Source organism: Semicossyphus pulcher, unplaced genomic scaffold, assembly GCF_022749685.1.
Source record: "Semicossyphus pulcher isolate SPU_LCO1_2020_fin unplaced genomic scaffold, fSemPul1.0.p SCAF_20, whole genome shotgun sequence".
NCBI lineage: Eukaryota > Metazoa > Chordata > Actinopteri > Labriformes > Labridae > Semicossyphus > Semicossyphus pulcher.
The window spans coordinates 549,635-570,000 of record NW_027211694.1 but is presented as its reverse complement, the minus strand read 5'-3'; the positions used below and the strand labels follow the sequence as shown (position 1 = coordinate 570,000).

Below are 20,366 nucleotides of genomic sequence, written 5' to 3'. Positions count from 1 at the left end.
CCCCGGGGACTCTTTGTGTGCAGCTCTTTTAATTTCAGCCTGATGTGACATTTTGCTGCAGGAAGGTTTTAATGATCTGTTAATGAGAGGGGGGGTGGGGGTGGGGGGGTGTAGAGGGCGGTGTAACCTTTGCTCCTGTTTAAAGTGTCTGCAGAAGAAGAAGCTCCGAGTCGTCCTGATGAGACGGTTTACATGAGGCCTGCAGCGTCGAGTCCTCCTCCTGCGTGAACAGAACTGTGACATAAAGATGAACCTGCTGCATCGTCACTGAGTTCAAACACTTCAGTCTGCAGTGATCTCTGACAGACTTCACTGTCTGTCCAGTGATGATGATGATGATGATGATGATGATGATGATGATGATGATGATGATGATGATGATGTCTCTGTGTGTTATGTTGCAGCGGACCGTCCACTGTGAAGCAGGATGAACGGATTTGAACCTCCAGCTCCCGCCTCGGGCATGTTTGGCTCCTACAGCTCACAGATCAAGTCAGTGTTTCATCCCTCTGTGTTAGACGTGTTAGCATGTGTTAGCATGTCTGTTAGCATGTGTTAGCAGTGCACAGACAGAGCTGGAGTCTGTTGATGTTTCTGTCCTCATCACTACGCTGCAGATTGAAACTTGGACTCTAAAGTTATCAGTCTTTAACCCTCGGTTCTTTGTAACACACGCACAGGTGTTTGTGTTACCGGACCGTTGAACACCGTAATGTGTGCAGAATACTGCAGATGAATATTGTTCCGGCTCCGTTTCTTTCTAAGAGAACTATAAAAGAATATTTAATGAATCTGTAACTTAAGCTGCTTCATGTTCGGCAGGTTTTCATTTAAAGCTTCAAACTGAACTCGTCTCAGAGAGCTGCGTACACTCAAACAACATTCAGCCTCAGTGTCGCAGCACGGAGCAGCAGCTGGTTCAGGGAGCGTCCAACCTGAAAGATTTTTATAAAGCCAGTCCTGTTTGAAACGATCAAACATGAGTAGATGTGAGACTGTGAGACTGTGTGTGCGTGTGCGTGTGCGTGTGCGTGTGTGTGTGTGTGTGTGTGTGTGTGTGTGTGCGCGCACAGTTTCAGACTGACACTGAAACCTGAGCTCCACCCTCTCACGATAATTGATCCACTTATTTAATCGGCCGTGCTAATTTCACAAAGCTAACGTGGCTGCAGGCTGCAGACAACGAGGTCAGTGAACCAGAGCTCAGAGCAGGCCCTGATCCGGGACCTGATCCGGGCCCTGATACGGGACCTGATCCTGGACGTTAACAGAAAATGAAACTAAAGAAACTAAACTAAAAATGACTCACAGGTACAAAACGTGTTATAATGTCAGTAGATTTCTTTGGCCGGCAGCAGTGAAACAGGCTGTAATGGCTGCAGATGTATCCCACCAGACTCCATCGAAAAAAACAGTAATTTTACATTTCAGAACATAGTAGCTGGTGTAACCTTGATCAGTAGTTTGTTTTTGTTATTGTTTGACGTTGGTGATTTAAATAGTTATTTTAGATGTAGCATGCAGCAGCAGAGCAGCAGCTCCGGTTCTGTGAGCTTAAATCAGTGTTTTTCTGAATGGAGTCTGGTGTGTGTGCAGAGAGCGATGTAACGTCTGTGTGTGGTTAAAACAATCATCTTCCTCTGTAACAAAAAGGTCTATCTCTGTAGGGATCCTTTCTGTCATGTTGTCACACACTTAGAAGAACAATCTGAGCCTGTCAGTGGAAACAACAAGAACTTTTAGTGGACGACCTTTGACCCATCAAGGATTATGTTGCAGCCATTACAGCCTGTTTCACTGCTGCAGGACGAACACATCTACTGGAGACATTCACACACTTTAGTTCCTGTGAGTCATGTAAGAACAGGGTCCAGGTTTAAAAAGACTCCTCTGTAAATGTCAGTGGCTTGAAAAGTGACCAACAGTTGATGTAAAACTCTTCGGTGTTCAGCGCCTGCCGTCGTGTTCGGGTTGTTTCAGTGTGTTCTTAAAGAGCAGCAGGAGGATTATCAGAGATCTTCAGACGTCAGACATCCACAGTTCTTCTTCTTTGGTTTAAATAACCCTGACTGAAACCCTGCTGAGTGTATTTACAGACTGATCTGAGCCGCAGTCGTCCTGCTGTTCACTCTGTCATCGGCCTGAATCACACACTGTTAATTATTAATCCTTCAGAATAAAAGTGTGAATGTGTGAAAATATCCAGTTTCAGAGTGACACTCGATCACACAGCAGCCGTCCTGCTGTCACACGTTCACAGGAAACATGGAGTCCTCACACGTTCACACACTGACGCTGAGGTCAGCTGAGGGGGGGCAGGAAGTGACAGAGACGGTCATGATTATTTAAGATAAATAACACAAACAGCATCAACATGAAGACACAGGCAGGACAGAATATTCACAATAATACAGAGCAGGATGTTCAATAAAGATTCTATTTCCTGTTGTTTCCAAAATAAGAGTTTTTCCTTTAAGTCGTTTTAAGATTAAAAGTTAAACTGTACATTAATGTATCAATAAGAAAGTGTTTATAATGATTATAATAAAAATCTCTCTCTCTCTCTCTCTCTCTCTCTCTCTCTCTCTCTCTCAGTGGCCATGGCTCTCAGTCTCCTGAGCCCTCCAACAGTAAAGCCAAGTCCAGTGCCAAAGCGCTCTACGGTGAGTCTGTGTTGTGTGTTCAAACCAAACTCCATTCAGAAAATTAGCATTTTAAAGTCGTGTTCTTGTCGTCTCACAGACAGACCTGACAGAGCATGACCTCAGCCTGTTTACTAACCTGCCTCCTGATGTAGTTCTCTCAGCATCCTCTCAGCCTGTTTATTGTCATTAAATCTCAGTAACATCTGTTTGTTGTGGCTTCATAGCGCTGTAGTGAGACAGATCTCAGCCCACCTGTGACTTGATAGATACAGTGAAACTGCCACTCAGTGGAGACAGATGGACAGGCGCTCCACAGCTGAGACAGAACGATGGTAGTTGGTGTCCATCAGCAGCAGGAGAGTTCATCAGACACAGCTCAGGAGGAGGAGGGGAGGTTAACCAGCTGTGAGAGAGGACAGCAGATGTTTGTTTTATAAACTGAATGAATAAGAAAAGCAGAACCTCAGTTTGTACCATGACAGTAACATGATTCACTCTCAGCTCAGTCACTCTCCTGATTGGCTGCTCTGTCGTCTCTGTGGACCAATCAGAGACAAGCCTGTCAGTGTTGTGAGTGTGTTCCTGTGGATGGCTGCAGAGCTGTCAGGAGATCCATCTGTGGAGGCAACAGAAGAAATGTCTGTGTGTGAATCGTCTTTATGTCTTTTCTCCTCATGACCAGGATGTGATGAAATCTATTTCCTGCGCTCGTCTGCCAAACACAAAAAGAAAAGTCAAAGTGAGACGTGTGACCTCTGAGTGTGTTTCATCTGAATAACATGGCTCTCATTTTTGTTCCTATATAACCACTTTCAAACATCACATCCCAGGGCTGAATAATGCTGCTTATGCTAACTATGCTAAGTTAGCACCTTGTAGTTTCTAAATCCTGGGGACCTATTGTTCTTCAAAGACCGTCGTCCTCTTTAGAACCGAAGCTTTCAGCAGCTTTGACCTTTTTTAAACTCGATTTTGAAACAAACACAGTTTGAGACGCGTTTGAAAACTGCAAAAATCAGAGCCATGTGGACTAAAGCTCCATGTGGACTAAAGCTCCATGTGGACTAAAGCTCCATGTGGACTATAGCTCCATGTGGACTAAAGCTCCATGTGGACTATAGCTCCATGTGGACTAAAGCTCCATGTGGACTAAAGCTGCATGTGGACTAAAGCTCCATGTGGACTAAAGCTCCATGTGGACTAAAGCTCCATGTGGACTATAGCTCCATGTGGACTAAAGCTCCATGTGGACTATAGCTCCATGTGGACTAAAGCTCCATGTGGACTAAAGCTGCATGTGGACTAAAGCTCCATGTGGACTAAAGCTCCATGTGGACTATAGCTCCATGTGGACTAAAGCTCCATGTGGACTATAGCTCCATGTGGACTAAAGCTCCATGTGGACTATAGCTGCATGTGGACTAAAGCTGCATGTGGACTATAGCTCCATGTGGACTAAAGCTCCATGTGGACTATAGCTCCATGTGGACTAAAGCTCCATGTGGACTATAGCTGCATGTGGACTATAGCTCCATGTGGACTATAGCTCCATGTGGACTAAAGCTCCATGTGGACTAAAGCTCAGCCTCTTCTGATTCTTGAACACTGAGTGTTTCTTTGAGACAATACCTCGGCCTTACAGCCGCGCTCTGGTCACACCTGAGGTGTGTGTGTGTGTGTGTGTGTGTGTGTGTGTGTGTGTGTGTGTGTGTGTGTGTGTGTGTGTGTGTGTGTGTGTGTGTGTGTGTGTGTGTGTGTGTGTGTGTGTGTGTGTGTGTGTGTGTGTGTGTGTGTGTGTGTGTGTGTGTGTGTGTGCTGTGCTGTGCTGTGCTGTGCTGTGCACACATCAACATGTGATTCTAAGCTGAAGCCTTAAACTACGAGTGATGACGGCTCTGGTGGTGTAGGTCACTTTAATGTCTCCTTGGACAAATGGAGTCACAGCTTCTTGTCACACAGTTTCAGTAAGTTAGAAAAACCCGTCTGTGTGGAAGTGGACCTCTCCTCTTACCCCCCCCACAGTCCTCAGACCGACCACCACCAGAAACTCCCTGACGTCTGATCTGAAGCCAACATTCAGACGTAGAGACGGCGTTCCCCTCTGCGTGAACTCAAAGGCACATAGAGCAGCTGTCGCGCCTTCAGCTGGACTTTGCTGCAGCTTCAATTAAAGTTTAACAGAATGTTTGTTCTGTTAGACTTTAATAATCTAAGTGTTTAAACTTTTACCCTCCTCTTCTCCTCCTCTCCTCCTCTTCTCCTCCTCTTCTCCTCCTCCTCCTCTTCTCCTCCTCTCCTCCCTGTCTCCTCCTCTCCTCCCTGTCTCCTCCTCTCTCCTCCTCTTCTCCTCCTCTTCTCCTCCCTGTCTCCTCCCTGTCTCCCCCTTGTCTCCTCCCTGTCTACTCCTCTTCTCCTCCCTGTCTCCCCCTCGTCTCCTCCCTGTCTCCTCCCTGTCTCCCCCTCGTCTCCTCCCTGTCTACTCCTCTTCTCCTCCTCTTCTCCTCCCTGTCTCCTCCTCTCCTCCTCCTCTTCTCCTCCCTGTCTCCTCCTCTCCTCCTCCTCTTCTCCTCCCTGTCTCCTCCTCTCCTCCTCCTCTTCTCCTCCCTGTCTCCTCCCTGTCTCCTCCTCTCCTCCTCCTCTTCTCCTCCCTGTCTCCTCCTCTCCTCCTCCTCTTCTCCTCCTGTGTGACATGAAACCACCTCCTGTTGTCTCAGTGGTCTCAGGAGGAGTTGAGACGTTCACACGTTCAGTCCGTTCATCAGTTCTCAGTAAAGATTTTTCCATCTAAGAAATTGTCTTTGATGTTATGTATTCGTTTTGTTATTGTTATTGTTGTTGTTGTTGTTATTGTTATTGTTATTGTTATTTAACATCAGTTAAAGAAAGCTTCTCTTATTTTACAGGTGAGAATAACTTACCTTACATAACTTACTATTAACATCAGTAGACGATAAGACGTGGGCGAAGCGGCTCCAGAAACACGACCGAACCTTCCTGCTGGGACAACGTGTGTGAACGTTTCTGTGGTTGATTTTCTGCTGTTTCCTTCAGAACAAAGAAAACACTTCACCAAGACCAGCATCAACAGCCTGACGGACACGTCGCAGTACCACGTGGAGGTGAGGAGGCCTATAACACGTTTGAACTCTTCAGCTGATCCGTCTCTATGCTGACGTGTTTTCTCTCCTGTGTGATGTTCAGCATCTCACCACGTTCGTGTTGGACCGTAAAGACGGGATGATCACCGTGGACGATGGCGTCCGACGTCTCCGTCTGCTGGACGCTAAAGGGAAGGTCTGGACTCAGGAGATGCTGCTGCAGGTGGAGGAGAAGACGGTGAGCCTCATCGACCAGGAGACAAAGGTGAGCTGCTTCGTTCTCACATGTATTAAATCTAACACACAGCTGTTTTTAAGAAACATTTTAAACTTCAGAACGAGCTGGAGAACTTCCCCGTCGGGACCATCCAGCACTGTCAGGCCGTGATGAACGCCTGCAGCTACGACTCCATCTTGGCTCTGGTGTGTAAAGACTCGGGTCAGACCAAACCGGACCTGCACCTGTTCCAGTGTGACGACATCAAGGTAAACTTCCTGTGATTGTTCCTTACAGTTCAGAGGTCCCAAACAGGTACAGAAACATGATCAAAATGAGAGGAATTAAAGTGTCTGAAGTTTGTGATTAAAAATATTGAGATTATTAGATTTGATGGGCCGAGGACAGAGCCCTGCGGTACACCCCGACTGATTAACTCAGTGAATAAACACTTCAGAGCTTCAGACTGAAACCTGTGTGAAAGAGTAAAAGACATAAAAAGACATCTGAAGGTGTTTTAGATTTAATGTCTGAAGAGTTTGAATGTTTATTTTCCTGTTTGTAGAAACTGTTTCTTTCTGTGTCTCGTTTTTTTCCGACAGGCGAACCTGATCCACGCCGACATAGAAAGTGCCATGATCGATGCCAAAGGAGGCAAAGCGAAGAAGAGACCAGAAGCACTCAAGTGAGACCTGATCATCAGTCACACCTGGAGGCTAGTATCATGCTGACAGCTGATTGGCTGATCTATTTGTCTGTTTTCAGGATGATCCTGAAGAGTGACGGGATCATCCCCCCTCCTCCCGCTGCTCCCGCCCCTGAACCACCTGCGTCGTCCAATCAGGTGGACGTGAAGAGTCGAGCGGCCGCCTGGTCAGCCTGGACCAATGAGCAGCAAGACTGTGAGTGATGTCACATCACAGTTAAATGTGTTTTCAGATCCTCTAAAGGGTTAAAATAAAGCGAGTTTTGTAGGTACGTCAACATGCTAAATATTCCTTAATATGCTAAGCAGACTTTAAGCTAACTCTTTAAGCTAACATGCTACATGGCCACCGTACAGAAGATGAACCTGTGATTTAGGGAACAAAACATCCTCTGTGGAGCTAAACACAGCCAACTTGTCTTCTTTAGTCTTACACGTTTTAAACGCACGGAGCAGGAGGAAACTACGCGCCTCATTTCATTGGTTACTGGTTGTTTTGCGTTCACAGATGAGAAGCAGAGGCAGCTGTCTCTGGAGGACGGGCCGGTGGAGATGACGGCAGCCCGAGTGGACCGAGACGTGGTGAGTTGACTGGTCTGAGAGCAGCTGGTGGAGCTGCTGCACTTTAAATCTGAGGTCCTTCAGGGTCACATGACAATAGACACGAGACTTAAGCTGATTGAAGAACGCCGTTTTATTTGGATGTAATCAGAGTTTGAAGCTTTGAGGGGAAATCTGGTTACATAATGAAGACGGCTGTGACATCAGCGCCGTGGGAAAACTGACCTCTGACCTGCTGGTTCAGGTTTAATCATTACAGTCAGTGAATCAGTCGAAAGCATTAAAACCTTTAAACACGCCCTGAAACGGACTTTTATTTTGGCAGCAAATCCTGAACCACATCCTGGACGACATCGAGTTCTTCGTCACCAAGCTGCAGAAAGCTGCCGAGGCGTTCACGGAGCTGTCCAAGAGGAAGAAGACCAAGAAGGGGAAGAAGAGAGGCCCGGGAGGTGAGGAGGGATCCCGGTGTGACAGCCGGGGACAGACGCACTCTTTGTTCCTCTGCTGGAGCCCAAACACAAACGTTATGTTTCTGCTCTGATGACCAACGTGTGACTGCTCACATCAACTCATTCTGTTTCTGTTGATGACAAAAGAAAACCTTAAAAACATCCTTCGTCATGATAATTAAAATAATCCAGATTTCTTCAGACGACATTAAGATCTCTCGTCTGCTCAAACAGCTTCGTTTGTCCCAGACTGTTCCAGCCGATCTCCGAGCAGGTGTGACTGAAGGATTATTTTAATCTACTTTGACAAATCCGTTGTGGGGCACATTGTTTTTGTTTTCTTATGTGCTTATTTTTGTAATTAAACCTTCTTTAACCAGGAGAGGAGACAACAGCAAAGAAGTGAAATCAATCGTTTCTGTCTCACGTCTTTAACTTTCTAAATCTACCACAAGCATCATTTCAGAAGCATACTACTAAACATACAAAACTATGTTTGCTATAATAATGTGAAAGAAGTCGTTCTTCCCGTCTGAGGAGGATGTGTTCTGATTTGTGTCCACCAGAGGGCGTCCTCACGCTGCGCTCCAAACCTCCCGGAGAGGACGAGTTTGTCGACTGTCTGCAGAAGTTCAAACACGCCTTCAACCAGCTGGTAGGAGCCTCTTCATCCTCTTCATCGTCTTCGCGCAGCAGTAAGAACATTATATTTATCCCATGCAGTGTGTTCACTCTGACTCTGACCTGCAGGGGAAACTGAAGGATCACATCCAGAACCCCAGCGCTGTGGACCTGCTTCACTTCCTGTTCACTCCTCTCAGGATGGTGAGTGAAACATGTGAACACTTAAAGTGATGAAAGTTAAACAGTGCAAGTGTGTTAAAGTGTGTGTGCTGCAGATTAACATGAACCCGCCCCCCTCTGCCCCCCTGCAGGTGGTCCAGGCGTCGGGCAGCGTGGATCTGGCTCGCAGTGTCGTGGTTCCTCTGCTCACCAGAGAGGCCATCGACTTCCTGCACGGCTCAGGAACAGCAGAGGAGAGACACCTGTGGGTCACCCTGGGAGAGGGATGGACTAAATGCAGGTGAGGTGGAGGCGGGGCCTGACTCTGTAGAGTTCTGCAGACTGAAAAGGAAAGCTTGTTCACCTTCATGAGGAGGGAAACGAGTCAAACACTGCACAGGTCGAGTGACAGGTATAGATTAGTGATCATCAATAACCAATGCATCTGTTTAAGAAGAGGAGAACGGCGTGTGTTCAGTAAAGACGGAGCTCAAACCTGAGCTTGAATGCCACACGCCACACGCTGAGTGTTTTACATACAGGAGGAGTTGAATGATTTCCAGCTGTAACACTGCTGCTGCCAGACATTCAGCATCTTATCTCTCAGCCTACATGTTACATGTTGTGATGTGACTCTGCAGGTTGGAGTGGCCGAAGGATCAGTACTTCCCCCCGTGTGTGCTGAGGTTTCGGGACAGCTGGGAGCCTCCGCTGCTCCCGGCGGCGGCTCCGTCCAGAGATCAGGAGCTGAGCCAGCTGGCCGAGAGTCTCGCCAACGCAGAGATCCAGAGACATGAGGAGCTGAGGATGCGACTGAACCAGGAGGTCTGAGTCCGTCTGATCGCACACACTCACATTATTCTCTAAAACACCGACTGCTCTCTGATGTGTCACTTCCTGTGTGTGTGTGTGTGTGTGTGTGTGTGTGCGCGCAGCAGTCGGTGGTGCAGACGTTCCCCCCTGCAGACGGGTATGCCTTTGACTCCTACAGACGCATGCAGATCCTGGGTCAGGACACTGCTGTGGCTGCTTTTAAACAGGCCGTCAGCCGCCGCGCAGACGGGTAACTGTGAGGTCACATGACGCCCTGGAGAACTGATCCCAGACCTGCACTGTGCTGTTTATGAATCTATGGGTCTGATCTACACTGATCAATGTCTGTGTGCTTATTAATGTATGGAGGAGGAAACGGGACTTATTGATCTATAAAAAAACTATAAGAATGAAACTGCTGAGAGCTGATCAGTAAGCAAATGTAATTGATCAGGACACGAAACTAAAAACATTAACATTCATTTTCTACATCTTAATTAGATTTTGATATTTTCTGTATTTATTTTAGTATTTATTCATATATTGATTATTTGATTGATGCATAAGGCACCTTTCACCCTCCATATGAACCCTCCTCTGATCTGATAACACTGTCTCCGCTCTTCTTCCTGATTCTGATGTTTTTTCATAATAATCTCTTTATTATAGATGATCTAATGTTCTGCTGTTTAATATAAAATCTGACTAAATTTAATCCAAACTTTATATTTCTCCTTCCTCTGATTGATCTTCTCACGACGTCGTTTAAACTCCAGTTTTCTGTCTTTAAACTGTCGTGCGGTCGGGACACTTCTCCACGGCTTTAAGTTTCACAGCTCCACCTGTTATTGATCGGTTGTATTGAGTTAATAGAAATCAAAAGTTCAATGTGTGTCAGTCCTTTGATGTGTAAAATATGTGATAGTCAAAGTAAATAATATTTGCACCATCAATCATGAAAACCTGTTATTATTTAATTATTTATAGTTATTGATGATGTGATTGGTTGATTCTTGATATTTCAGGAGTTTTGACGCTGACAGCAGAAGCCAACAAACACTGTTTGCCAAATCTAAATACGACTTTGTGGCGAGAAACAACACGGAGCTGAGCGTGCTGAAAGACGAGGTCGTCGAGGTGAAACTGATTATTATTAGATAAAGATCAATAATCAATATTCACTCTGAGACATGCAGACAACGTTCTCACATGTTTGTGTTTAATTAAGAAACTTTTGTTCACATTAAGTTTAGTTTGGACCAATTTATTACATGATGGTCTGTTAAAAGGTGGATGTGTTGAGTGAGCACACACACACACACACACACACACGTACACAGACACACACACAGACACACACACACACACACACACACACACACACACACACACACACACACACGTACACAGACACACACACACACACACACACACACACACACACACACACACACACACACACACACACCATTTTCTCTGAAATAGAATCCTCCACATTTTATACAATCTGAATTCAAAAAAAGTGAATTTAATTATTTACTGTTAAACATTAGCAAGTGTGACTCTGACCCCTGACCCCTGACCCTCGTCTGTCAGGTTCTGGACGACAGGAAGCAGTGGTGGAAGGTTCGTAACGGCTGCGGGGCGTCCGGCTACGTGCCAAACAACATCCTGGAGATCACCAAAGCGGTGGACATGACGGGCAGAGGAGAGCCCATCTACAGCCACACCATCCAGGTAAGAACACCTGAGACACCTCATCACCACCTCATGTGTTCACATCACTGTCTCACCCTCGTGTTCACATCACTGTTCACATCACTGTCTCACCCTCGTGTTCACATCACTGTTCACATCACTGTCTCACCCTCGTGTCTACATCACTGTCTCACCCTTGTGTTCACATCACTGTTCACATCACTGTCTCACCCTCATGTTCACATGTTCACATCACTGTCTCACCCTCATGTTCACATGTTCACATCACTGTCTCACCCTCATGTTCACATCACTGTTCACATCACTGTCTCACCCTCGTGTCCACATCACTGTCTCACCTCACATGTTCACATCACTGTCTCACCCTTGTGTCCATATCACTGTCTCACCCTCGTGTCCATATCACTGTCTCACCCTCGTGTCCATATCACTGTCTCACCCTCGTGTTCACATCACTGTCTCACCCTCGTGTCCATATCACTGTCTCACCCTCATGTTCACATCACTGTCTCACCCTCGTGTCCACATCACTGTTCACATCACTGTCTCGCCCTCATGTGTTCACATCACTGTCTCGCCCTCATGTGTTCACATCACTGTCTCACCCTCGTGTTCACATCACATGTTCACATCACTGTCTCACCCTCGTGTTCACATCACTGTTCACATCACTGTCTCGCCCTCATGTGTTCACATCACTGTCTCACCCTCGTGTTCACATCACATGTTCACATCACTGTCTCACCCTCGTGTTCACATCACATGTTCACATCACTGTCTCACCCTCGTGTCCACATCACTGTCTCACCTCACATGTCCACATCACTGTCTCACCTCACATGTTCACATCACTGTTCACATCACTGTCTCGCCCTCATGTGTTCACATCACTCTCACCCTCATGTGTCTCACCCTCGTGTTCACATCACTGTCTCACCCTCATGTGTCTCACCCTCGTGTTCACATCACTGTCTCACCCTCGTGTTCACATCACTGTCTCACCCTCATGTGTCTCACCCTCGTGTTCACATCACTGTCTCACCCTCGTGTTCACATCACTGTCTCACCCTCATTCATGTGTTCTATCTTTACCTACTGAAGCTAATGATGCCAAAGAAAGAGTTTGAGTTGTTCAAGGTAGGACGAGCTGTGACGAGTGTTGTAGTTATTTTAGTAGTTTTCTCTGTGTGCTCTGTTGTCGACCTTTTTAAAGGAACAGTCTGTGTGCTCTGCTGTCGACCTTTTTAAAGGAACAGTCTGTGCTCTGCTGTCGACCTTTTTAAAGGAACAGTCTGTGCTCTGCTGTCGACCTTTTTAAAGGAACAGTCTGTGTGCTCTGCTGTCGACCTTTTTAGAGGAACAGTCTGTGTGCTCTGCTGTCGACCTTTTTAAAGGAACAGTCTGTGTGCTCTGCTGTCGACCTTTTTAAAGGAACAGTCTGTGTGCTCTGCTGTCGACCTTTTTAGAGGAACAGTCTGTGTGCTCTGTTGTCGACCTTTTTAAAGGAACAGTCTGTGTGCTCTGCTGTCGACCTTTTTAAAGGAACAGTCTCACATTTTAGGTTATTATTATTATTCAAACAGCTCCGTTGCTAACTGTTTTTAAATCAAAAACAATTAATTTTTAAATTTCTGGTTCTGCAACCATTTATGATTGTTTCGCTTTTGATGCAGCCATGCTAGCACTCCCCCCTGCTTTTCGTCTTCATGCTAAGCTAAGATAAACAAGTTTTAAAATAACACTTTTAGCTAAAATTAACAAGCTGTGGTTTATTTGTAATTACCACCACTGACCTTTTAACTGCTTTCACACTTACAGTCTTTATGCTAAGCTAGGCTAAACACATCCTATTCCTTAGCTGCAAACAAAAAATCAGATATGTTAGCTGTCTGTGAGCTAGCTTAGTGTAATGGTGGATATGCTGACTGTTTGTAGCTAACATTAATTATAATAGTTTTGAGGCTACACTTGCTAGCTCCCTTAGCTTCTGATCACAGCGACACTGTGTGTAACTGACATCAGAGAGCTACAAACACTCGGCATTATACAGGATATAACTCTTTGTCTCTGCTATAACACCTTCTTCTGTAACTACCAATATAACATTGATTATGCTAGACAGGCTAGCAGCTTCCCTTGGCTCCCAGTGTTTTTGCTAAGCTAGGCTAGCCATACTACATAACAGGATTTTTTGACTAAATGTCGGACTGTCCCTTTAAATGGTTTTCTAGAATACTCACCCTGTTTAGTTGGATATTAGTTCATCACAGAGTAAAAGCAGAGATCGTGACGTCAGGAGGTTTTGTTTCCCTGCAGTTTTCTGTGAATCACAAACTTTGTTTCATGTTTCATTTTTCATTTCACGTTTTCAGCAATTACTGGGAGAGTTGAACGAGGTAAACGACAAACTGACACCACTTTAATCATTTCCTGCTCAGAAGGTTTACTGCAGCTTCTTTAACACACAGAATTTTAAAAACATTTAAAGATGAAACCTCTCCTCTGTCAGAAGCAGACCTCCAGGACCGACTTCATCCCCAGTAAACCGGTAGCGACTCCGATGCCTCCGGCCCCCACGCCGCCCCCTCCGGCCCCCGCCAGGCTCCCCACGCCGCCGCTGCCTCCTCCAGCCGCCGAGCCCCCCAAGATGGCCGCCAGCAGCAGCACCATCAGCCGGCAGAACAGCAGCACGTCCAGCGACAATGGCAGCGTTGCCATGAGGGAGCACAACAACCAGAAACCTGCAGCCGCTAACCGTGAGTGACGACGTCAGAGGCACCAGAACGTCTCTCACAGTCTGTGACCCGAAACGTTTCTGTGCCGTCTGCAGCGGGGAGTTCAGTCTGCCTGTTTTTATGTTTCCAGAAATAAAATAAAGAACAGTTGTAATGTGACGTGTGCTCATGGCTGCCCCTCTGGCCCCCTGCAGGCAGGAAATCCAACATGGAGGAGGTCCAGGACGAGCTGATGCACAGGCTGACTTTAGGTCGCAGCGCTCAGAAGAAGTTTCCGGTTCCTTCTCGCAGCAGCAGCCTGCCGTCCGTCAGCATCACCTACGACTCGTCACCTGAGCACGTCAGGGCCTGGTTAGAGGCCAAAGGCTTCAGCCCAGTGTGAGTGTGCGCGGCAGGCTGCGTGAGAATATCAAACATGTTATCATTACTGATCTGTGATGTCTCCTGTGTGCAGCACCATCACCAGCCTGGGCGTCCTCACCGGAGCTCAGCTCTTTTCTCTCAACAAGGAGGAGCTGAAGACGGTTTGTCCCGACGACGGAGCGCGAGTCTTCAGCCAGGTCACCGTCCAGAAGGCGGCGCTGGAGGTGGGTCAAAGGTCAAACGTAATGTCAGACACAAATCATAAGATGTTTTATTCTGAAGAAAGGAAGTGAGATAATTAAGATGTCTTTAAAGCTGTCAGCTTCCATAAACAGATAAATGATTGATTATTAACAAATGATGATTAATTAGCATCACGTCAGAGGTCAGTTAATGTCAGAGGTCAAGTCAGGTTCAGGGACACAGAGACATCATGTTATTGACAGTCAGTAATGAAGAGGCCCTGAGTCCTGCAGGTCAGGCAGCTTCCAGGCAGCTGATTGGTTCATCATGCAAACAACAAGCAGCAAACAGGAAGTCAAGACAACCTTCAGTAACCAGCTTTAAAAGTGTTACTGATGGTGTCACAGTAGGAGCTCAGACCTTCAGGGGCGTGGTTAGTCCTGTGTGAGGAGGTCCAGGTGTGCGGCTCTGCTTCCTGTCTGCTGCAGCGTGTTTGAGTCTGGACGCTGCAGGTGTCTTTAGGGTCTCTTTAGGGTCTTTTCTGTCTTTAAGCTTTCTATCCCCAAACTCTGGCAAGGTCTGGTGTGTGGTGTCTATTTCCACCTGCAGGTGTTCTTCTGACCCTCCTTTGATCTTCTGAATCTGTTACCACATTCATTAAGGTATCGTGCTCACAGACAGGTGTCCGTCCGTCCGGCTTCCTTCTGTCGGCCAGATTTAAAGCTAATATGAAATTGAAGGCGACGCATCCGATGAACAGAGTTTAGACCTGCTCGTCTTCACTGGCTCACACTTTGACACGGACCATCCGGCCTGGACGTCCTGCTGGTCTCCACTTTGACTCATAAAATCTGTGATATTGATCATAAACACAAACACACATAATGTCTGTCTCTGGCCGTCAGAACGAAGCTCCGGACGTTTCATGTGTAGCAGCGTTTTAAGGTAGCGCCAGTATTTGTCCCCCCGCTGTGGCTGTACAGTAAGTCCTCCTTAAACTCCCTGAATGAACTCCAGAACGCTACACTTCCTGTTAACCCCTTAAGCTCACCTGTCGCCCTCTGACCCCGCCCCCGCCCTGTAGAGACCAGGAAGTAGATCTTGTTTTGGCTGGAATGAGATCTGAAGAGACAAACGTGTGTTCTGTGCGCTAGCTTAGCCTTTATTAGCATTCTGCTGAAGTTGTTCCACTACGGCTGCAACACGTCACACAAAAGACAACTTCTTCTTTACGAGCTGGTTCTTGTGTTTGTAGTTTTTTTCTAATTCTTTTCATTCTTGAGCCAAACAGTCGTGACCCAGACTCGGATTATTAGCCTATTAGCCTATTAGCCTAGCTTATTAGCTTATTAGCGTATTAGCGTTACTAAATCAAGTCTCAGGTAAGTTTTTTATTCTCACAAATTCCGACTAATTCTGTTTCAACAAAACTTCTTTGAAAGCTTTAAAGTACTCAGTTTCCCAGCATGCCCCCTGACTCCTCCAGCTGACTCATGCTTTAGATGCTCTCTGCAGCTGGCAGCAGCAGCAGCAGCTCTCTGAGGTGTGTTCAGGCTCCTGGCTGCGCTTACACACAGTCTGTTTGATAGATCCTTTAACCTCAGCCACGCCGCTCGTCTCTGAGGGACCGGAAGATTTCCTCCTGTTGTTCTGGTCAAATCTTCTGTTTCCAGGAGGAAGCGTCAGCAGAGACGCTCAGTAGATTGTTTGCAAAGATGCTCAGTCGCTTCAGAAGCAGCAAGAAAAACAGATTTCTGTTTCATGTTTGTGTTTCAGCGTCTGACCTGCTGTCTGTCTGCTTCTCTGCTGTGTCTCCTCCTCTGCCCTCGCTCCTCTGGACCTTGGGCTTCCTCTCTTTCCTTCTTCCCTTCTTCCCTTCCTTCTGTCTTTGTGTCTCCAGAGGAGTTCAGGCTCTGAGCTCCAGGAGATCATGAGGAGGCGGCAGGAGAAACTGGCAGCCAGCACCTGTGACTCGGGGGTGGAGTCTTTTGACGAAGGCAGCACCCACTGAGCTTCCTCCGTTTCCTCCTCCTTTACTTTTCCTCCTTTCACACTGCAGCCTGCTGTTTTCTCGCACTCTTGATCCTCAGGCGGCGGCCACCTACGCCGAGTTCGTGGAGATCATGCGGCGCAGGCAGGAACTCCTCGGCTCGTCTCCGTAGGAACATTTAAAGAACCACGAGCCGACTGACGTTTGGAGCGTCCCATAAGTTCAGAGAAAATCTGCCACGTTTGCCTGAAGCTCATGTGAACACTGTGGGGGATGTGGAGTTGTGGTGGCTTCGTTGGTGTTTGTGAAACGTGAAGAGAAGCTGCTCAGTAGCTCATTTTCCAAAGCAAAGCCTCTCAGTATTAATGTCAGGACGGCTGCTTTCCTTAGCTCCGCTCTGTGCCTCACCTTTGACTCACAGAGTGAAGACAGAACAAACTCACTGCAGAGACTTAGAGAAGTTTGCATCCTCTTTAGTGTGCAACGTATGAAACCTCTTCGTCTTGTTGTGACGAGCTGTGACAGACGGTAACGTCCCCCTGAAGACAATTCTTTGTTAGCACAAGATGATTTCTGTAATAACAAACGTTCCTACACATTCAGAGGAACATGTGAGTTTAGATATAGTGCTAAATGTAACGGAGCATCCTGCTCCTACAAGTGAACAGATTCTTCCTCTCAGTGTAATTAATAAACGTCACCAGATACTTCCCTGTGCTGATGCACAGGATGTGATGTCATCCAGTTGTATCTTGTGTGAGCAGGATGTTTGAGGGAGGCACAGCGCGGAGCGAGCAGCCGACAGGTCCGTGTGCAGAAAACAAAGAAGCTGAATGTTGGTTGAAACACACTGATCAATATAAACGTACTTTTCAGATCTGTGGCCAATAGGATTGTGATATTCATCGTGTATAATCTTTTCATTGTTACAGTTTAAATGACTTCATATAATTATTAGAAATGTTCGACTGTCAGAGCAAAATAATGAAACCTCTTTTTCTTGAAATGCACAAAAACGTTTTTTCTGATGTTTGAACGTGACGTGATTTAGAGACACGAGCAGGAACAGGACATCAGATCTGCTGATCAGCAGTTTGCACAATAAATCAATCAGTCTGAATGTTTGTCTGCAGGAGGCGAGCGGAGAATCAAACCTGATCACTGATGATTAGTTTGTTTTTAGGCTGATTGATTATCTGAAACTAATCGACTGATTGTTCTGACGACAAATGTCCAAACACTGAAATGAATGTTGACTCGGCGTCTCCTTTCAACATGATGAATGCTCTCTTCAGGCCCCGCCCACAGCCACAAGCAGCCTCAGGCTCCGCCCACAGCAGCTGTTAGCCTCAGGCTCCGCCCACAGCAGCCGTTAGCCTCAGGCCCCGCCCACAGCCACAAGCAGCCTCAGGCTCCGCCCACAGCAGCTGTTAGCCTCAGGCCCCGCCCACAGCCACAAGTAGCCTCAGGCCCCACCCACAGCAGCCGTTAGCCTCAGGCCCCACCCACAGCAGCCATTAGCCTCAGGCCCCGCCCACAGCAGCCGTTAGCCTCAGGCCCCGCCCACAGCAGCCGTTAGCCTCAGGCCCCACCCACAGCAGCCGTTAGCCTCAGGCCCCACCCACAGCAGCCGTTAGCCTCAGGCCCCACCCACAGCAGCCATTAGCCTCAGGCCCCGCCCACAGCTACAGGTAGCCTCAGGCTCCGCCTCATTTCATGACTGTACAACCTGACTGTTTCTACGACTGAGAATCTTTAATTTAATTTCCATCGTTTCTTTGTTTCTTTGTTGTTTTAGTTTCCACAGCCACAGTCCCGTCACACTCGTCACTCGGCTTTAACAAAGTCTCTTCACAACAACACGAATGCGTTTCTGTCAGTGAAGCTCAGCGACTCTGAAAGAGTCAACAGAGTAAAAACGCAGCTACGCTCTAAGAACAGAAGAACAGCTGGATGTGCATCAGATTTAATTCAGTGTCTCTGTGACACAGTGACAGGTCGGTGAGCTGTGCTGGTCGAGTCTTCAATAACAGAGTAGTTCACATGTTAGCAGATGACCTCTAACACACACCCTAAAACAAATGTACAGTTTAAGTCTTTTCTTCGCCGTGACTTCATTCGTCCGTGCTGGCCACGAACCGCCTCAGTCATATTCAAACATCTGCTTTTATATAAAATGTCCTTTCTTATACGCAAAGCTGTTTAACAGTCAAATATAAAAAGCCCATCATCTACATAAGCACACACTAACACCTGGACTGTCTGTGGATCAGTGTGCAGCGAGCAGCCTGAAGCAGCAGACCGCCGCCTCGCTGAGAACATGTTATAAAATATAAATCTGTATGTAAACGCTTGGCTGTGAGATGTACAGAAGTCAGCCGTACGTTCTTTACTCACTGCGGCATCGATTGTATTGATTTAGTTTCCTCTTATGCACTTCAGTGTCTCGGGACGTTTTCCTGTTCAAGTGTAAAAGATGTGAACTGTTGAACATTAATGAGAAGTAGCACAGCACTGAACTGTAATGATTAAAGCTAATGTTAAAGAGTTATTTAGTGAACTGTCCTCGTGCTCAGTTCTAGAGCCAATCAGAGAGAGATGTTAGCAGGAAGTCACTGCAGACCTGCACATGTATGTGTTTAGTTTTCATGGTGCCTTTTCCATATAAATCTGCTCATTCTGCAATAAAACATTTACAGAAATCATCTCAAGTCTTCGCCGAGTTTTTCCTCCCAGACTGAAGTCTGAGGAGGATTTCACACCGAGCATCAGGCGGTATCACCTGAGATGTGTCCGTGAGCACCGAGAACCTGTCGAGTTCTCCGAGTCCGAAAGTCGCTCCCGTTGTCTGGTAAGAGTCATCGTTTCCTTTAGTTATTGATAGCATAGTTATTGACCGTTACACTGAAGCATAATTCACCAGTTTAGAGAAAGTTCTTGAAGTTCTGGTTCCTTGTGTTCAGAAAACCGAACATTTGTACTTTTGTTCAACGTTTTTTACAGAGACTCTCTGAGTCAGCTTCTGGCATTAGCTAGCTAGCATGTAGCTACGTAGAGTCTAGATCAGAGATGGGTAACAGTCATTATGTCGCGGCACAAAAATGTAACTTATTATAGTTTGAAGGTTTTAATCGGTTTGAATTGAGGCTCGCATCATTCAGAGCAGTGAAAAAACACCTGTTGGTCACACACAGTCTGTGACGCTAACGCTACGTTAGCTTAAGAGGCCACTGAGCACAGATCATAATCATGTATATATAATATATGACTCAATATAAATTAATTGATAGGAAATAACCGCTAACTGCACTTAGGTCATTCAGGTGATGAGGCGTCATGAATGTTTCTGCTTCTCGGTATCTAAACTCAGGACATCGTTAGCATCATTTAAACTCCTGTTTGTGGGACATTTGAACAGTTTGCACATAGAAAGTTAAAGAGGTCAGAGGTCAAATGTAATTGCAACATTTTATTTTGTTCCAACACACACGCACACACACACACATTAAAACTCTGTGACAATGATCCGAGGTCGAGATCATCCCTCAAATTTTAAGTGACACAATGCACAAGAATGGCACCAATGACGAACAAGTTTGACTGGACACACGAAGCAAGAAAGAATTGTAGAAGAGTTTACAGTGCTGAGCTTTCCCACATTGTCTGCAGGTTGTCTGTCAGTTTTTCTTTTGTGAATCTTTTTGACAGTCGTACCAAAGTGCGTTTCTCCAGCCACAGACGAGTTCACCGAGTCCACGAGACGTTCTCAAACAGCCGAGTCTCCGAACGTCCACAAACCGAGCCATCGTAGTGATGAGAGAAGCTCTGGCTCAGGTGATGATGATTCACATTTACAACAAGTCTTAAAAAACAAACTAAAGCAACATTTCCACAAGAATTACTTTGTAATGACGAGTAGAAACAGAATAGTTAAGCAGTAGTAGTATGTACAGTACATTTGATTCCAATAGTGAAATGTTACCTATTTCAGATCGAGTGGCGACCGAACCAACGAACAGGTAAAGACTTCAGGTGTTTGAACCACAAGGCCACAATGATGAATCATTTAACGTCAGCTCTGAAGTGTAACGGCCTTTTAAC

At 46.4% G+C, this 20,366-nt stretch overlaps 1 protein-coding gene across 2 annotated transcripts in view; it reads left to right on the top strand.

The window, feature by feature from the left end:
* Positions 1–16,286, top strand: part of eps8a (EGFR pathway substrate 8a, signaling adaptor) — a 30,805-nt gene extending 14,519 nt beyond the window's left edge. The window contains exons 2-23 of one of the 2 annotated variants that reach the window (XM_069671279.1): positions 405–492; positions 2,596–2,663; positions 5,697–5,764; positions 5,847–6,008; positions 6,080–6,229; positions 6,563–6,645; positions 6,726–6,862; positions 7,175–7,248; positions 7,553–7,679; positions 8,246–8,334; positions 8,430–8,504; positions 8,615–8,763; positions 9,104–9,287; positions 9,398–9,525; positions 10,301–10,412; positions 10,872–11,012; positions 12,096–12,131; positions 13,367–13,390; positions 13,504–13,750; positions 13,924–14,107; positions 14,184–14,316; positions 16,176–16,286. In XM_069671279.1, the coding sequence (XP_069527380.1) occupies positions 428–492; positions 2,596–2,663; positions 5,697–5,764; positions 5,847–6,008; positions 6,080–6,229; positions 6,563–6,645; positions 6,726–6,862; positions 7,175–7,248; positions 7,553–7,679; positions 8,246–8,334; positions 8,430–8,504; positions 8,615–8,763; positions 9,104–9,287; positions 9,398–9,525; positions 10,301–10,412; positions 10,872–11,012; positions 12,096–12,131; positions 13,367–13,390; positions 13,504–13,750; positions 13,924–14,107; positions 14,184–14,316; positions 16,176–16,286 (2,547 nt within the window). In that variant the 5' untranslated portion in view covers positions 405–427. Of the gene's footprint in view, positions 1–404; positions 493–2,595; positions 2,664–5,696; positions 5,765–5,846; positions 6,009–6,079; positions 6,230–6,562; positions 6,646–6,725; positions 6,863–7,174; positions 7,249–7,552; positions 7,680–8,245; positions 8,335–8,429; positions 8,505–8,614; positions 8,764–9,103; positions 9,288–9,397; positions 9,526–10,300; positions 10,413–10,871; positions 11,013–12,095; positions 12,132–13,366; positions 13,391–13,503; positions 13,751–13,923; positions 14,108–14,183; positions 14,317–16,175 lie in introns of those variants that run through there. The other variant, XM_069671280.1, reaches the window with a different exon arrangement.
* The last annotated feature ends 4,080 nt before the right edge of the window (positions 16,287–20,366 follow it).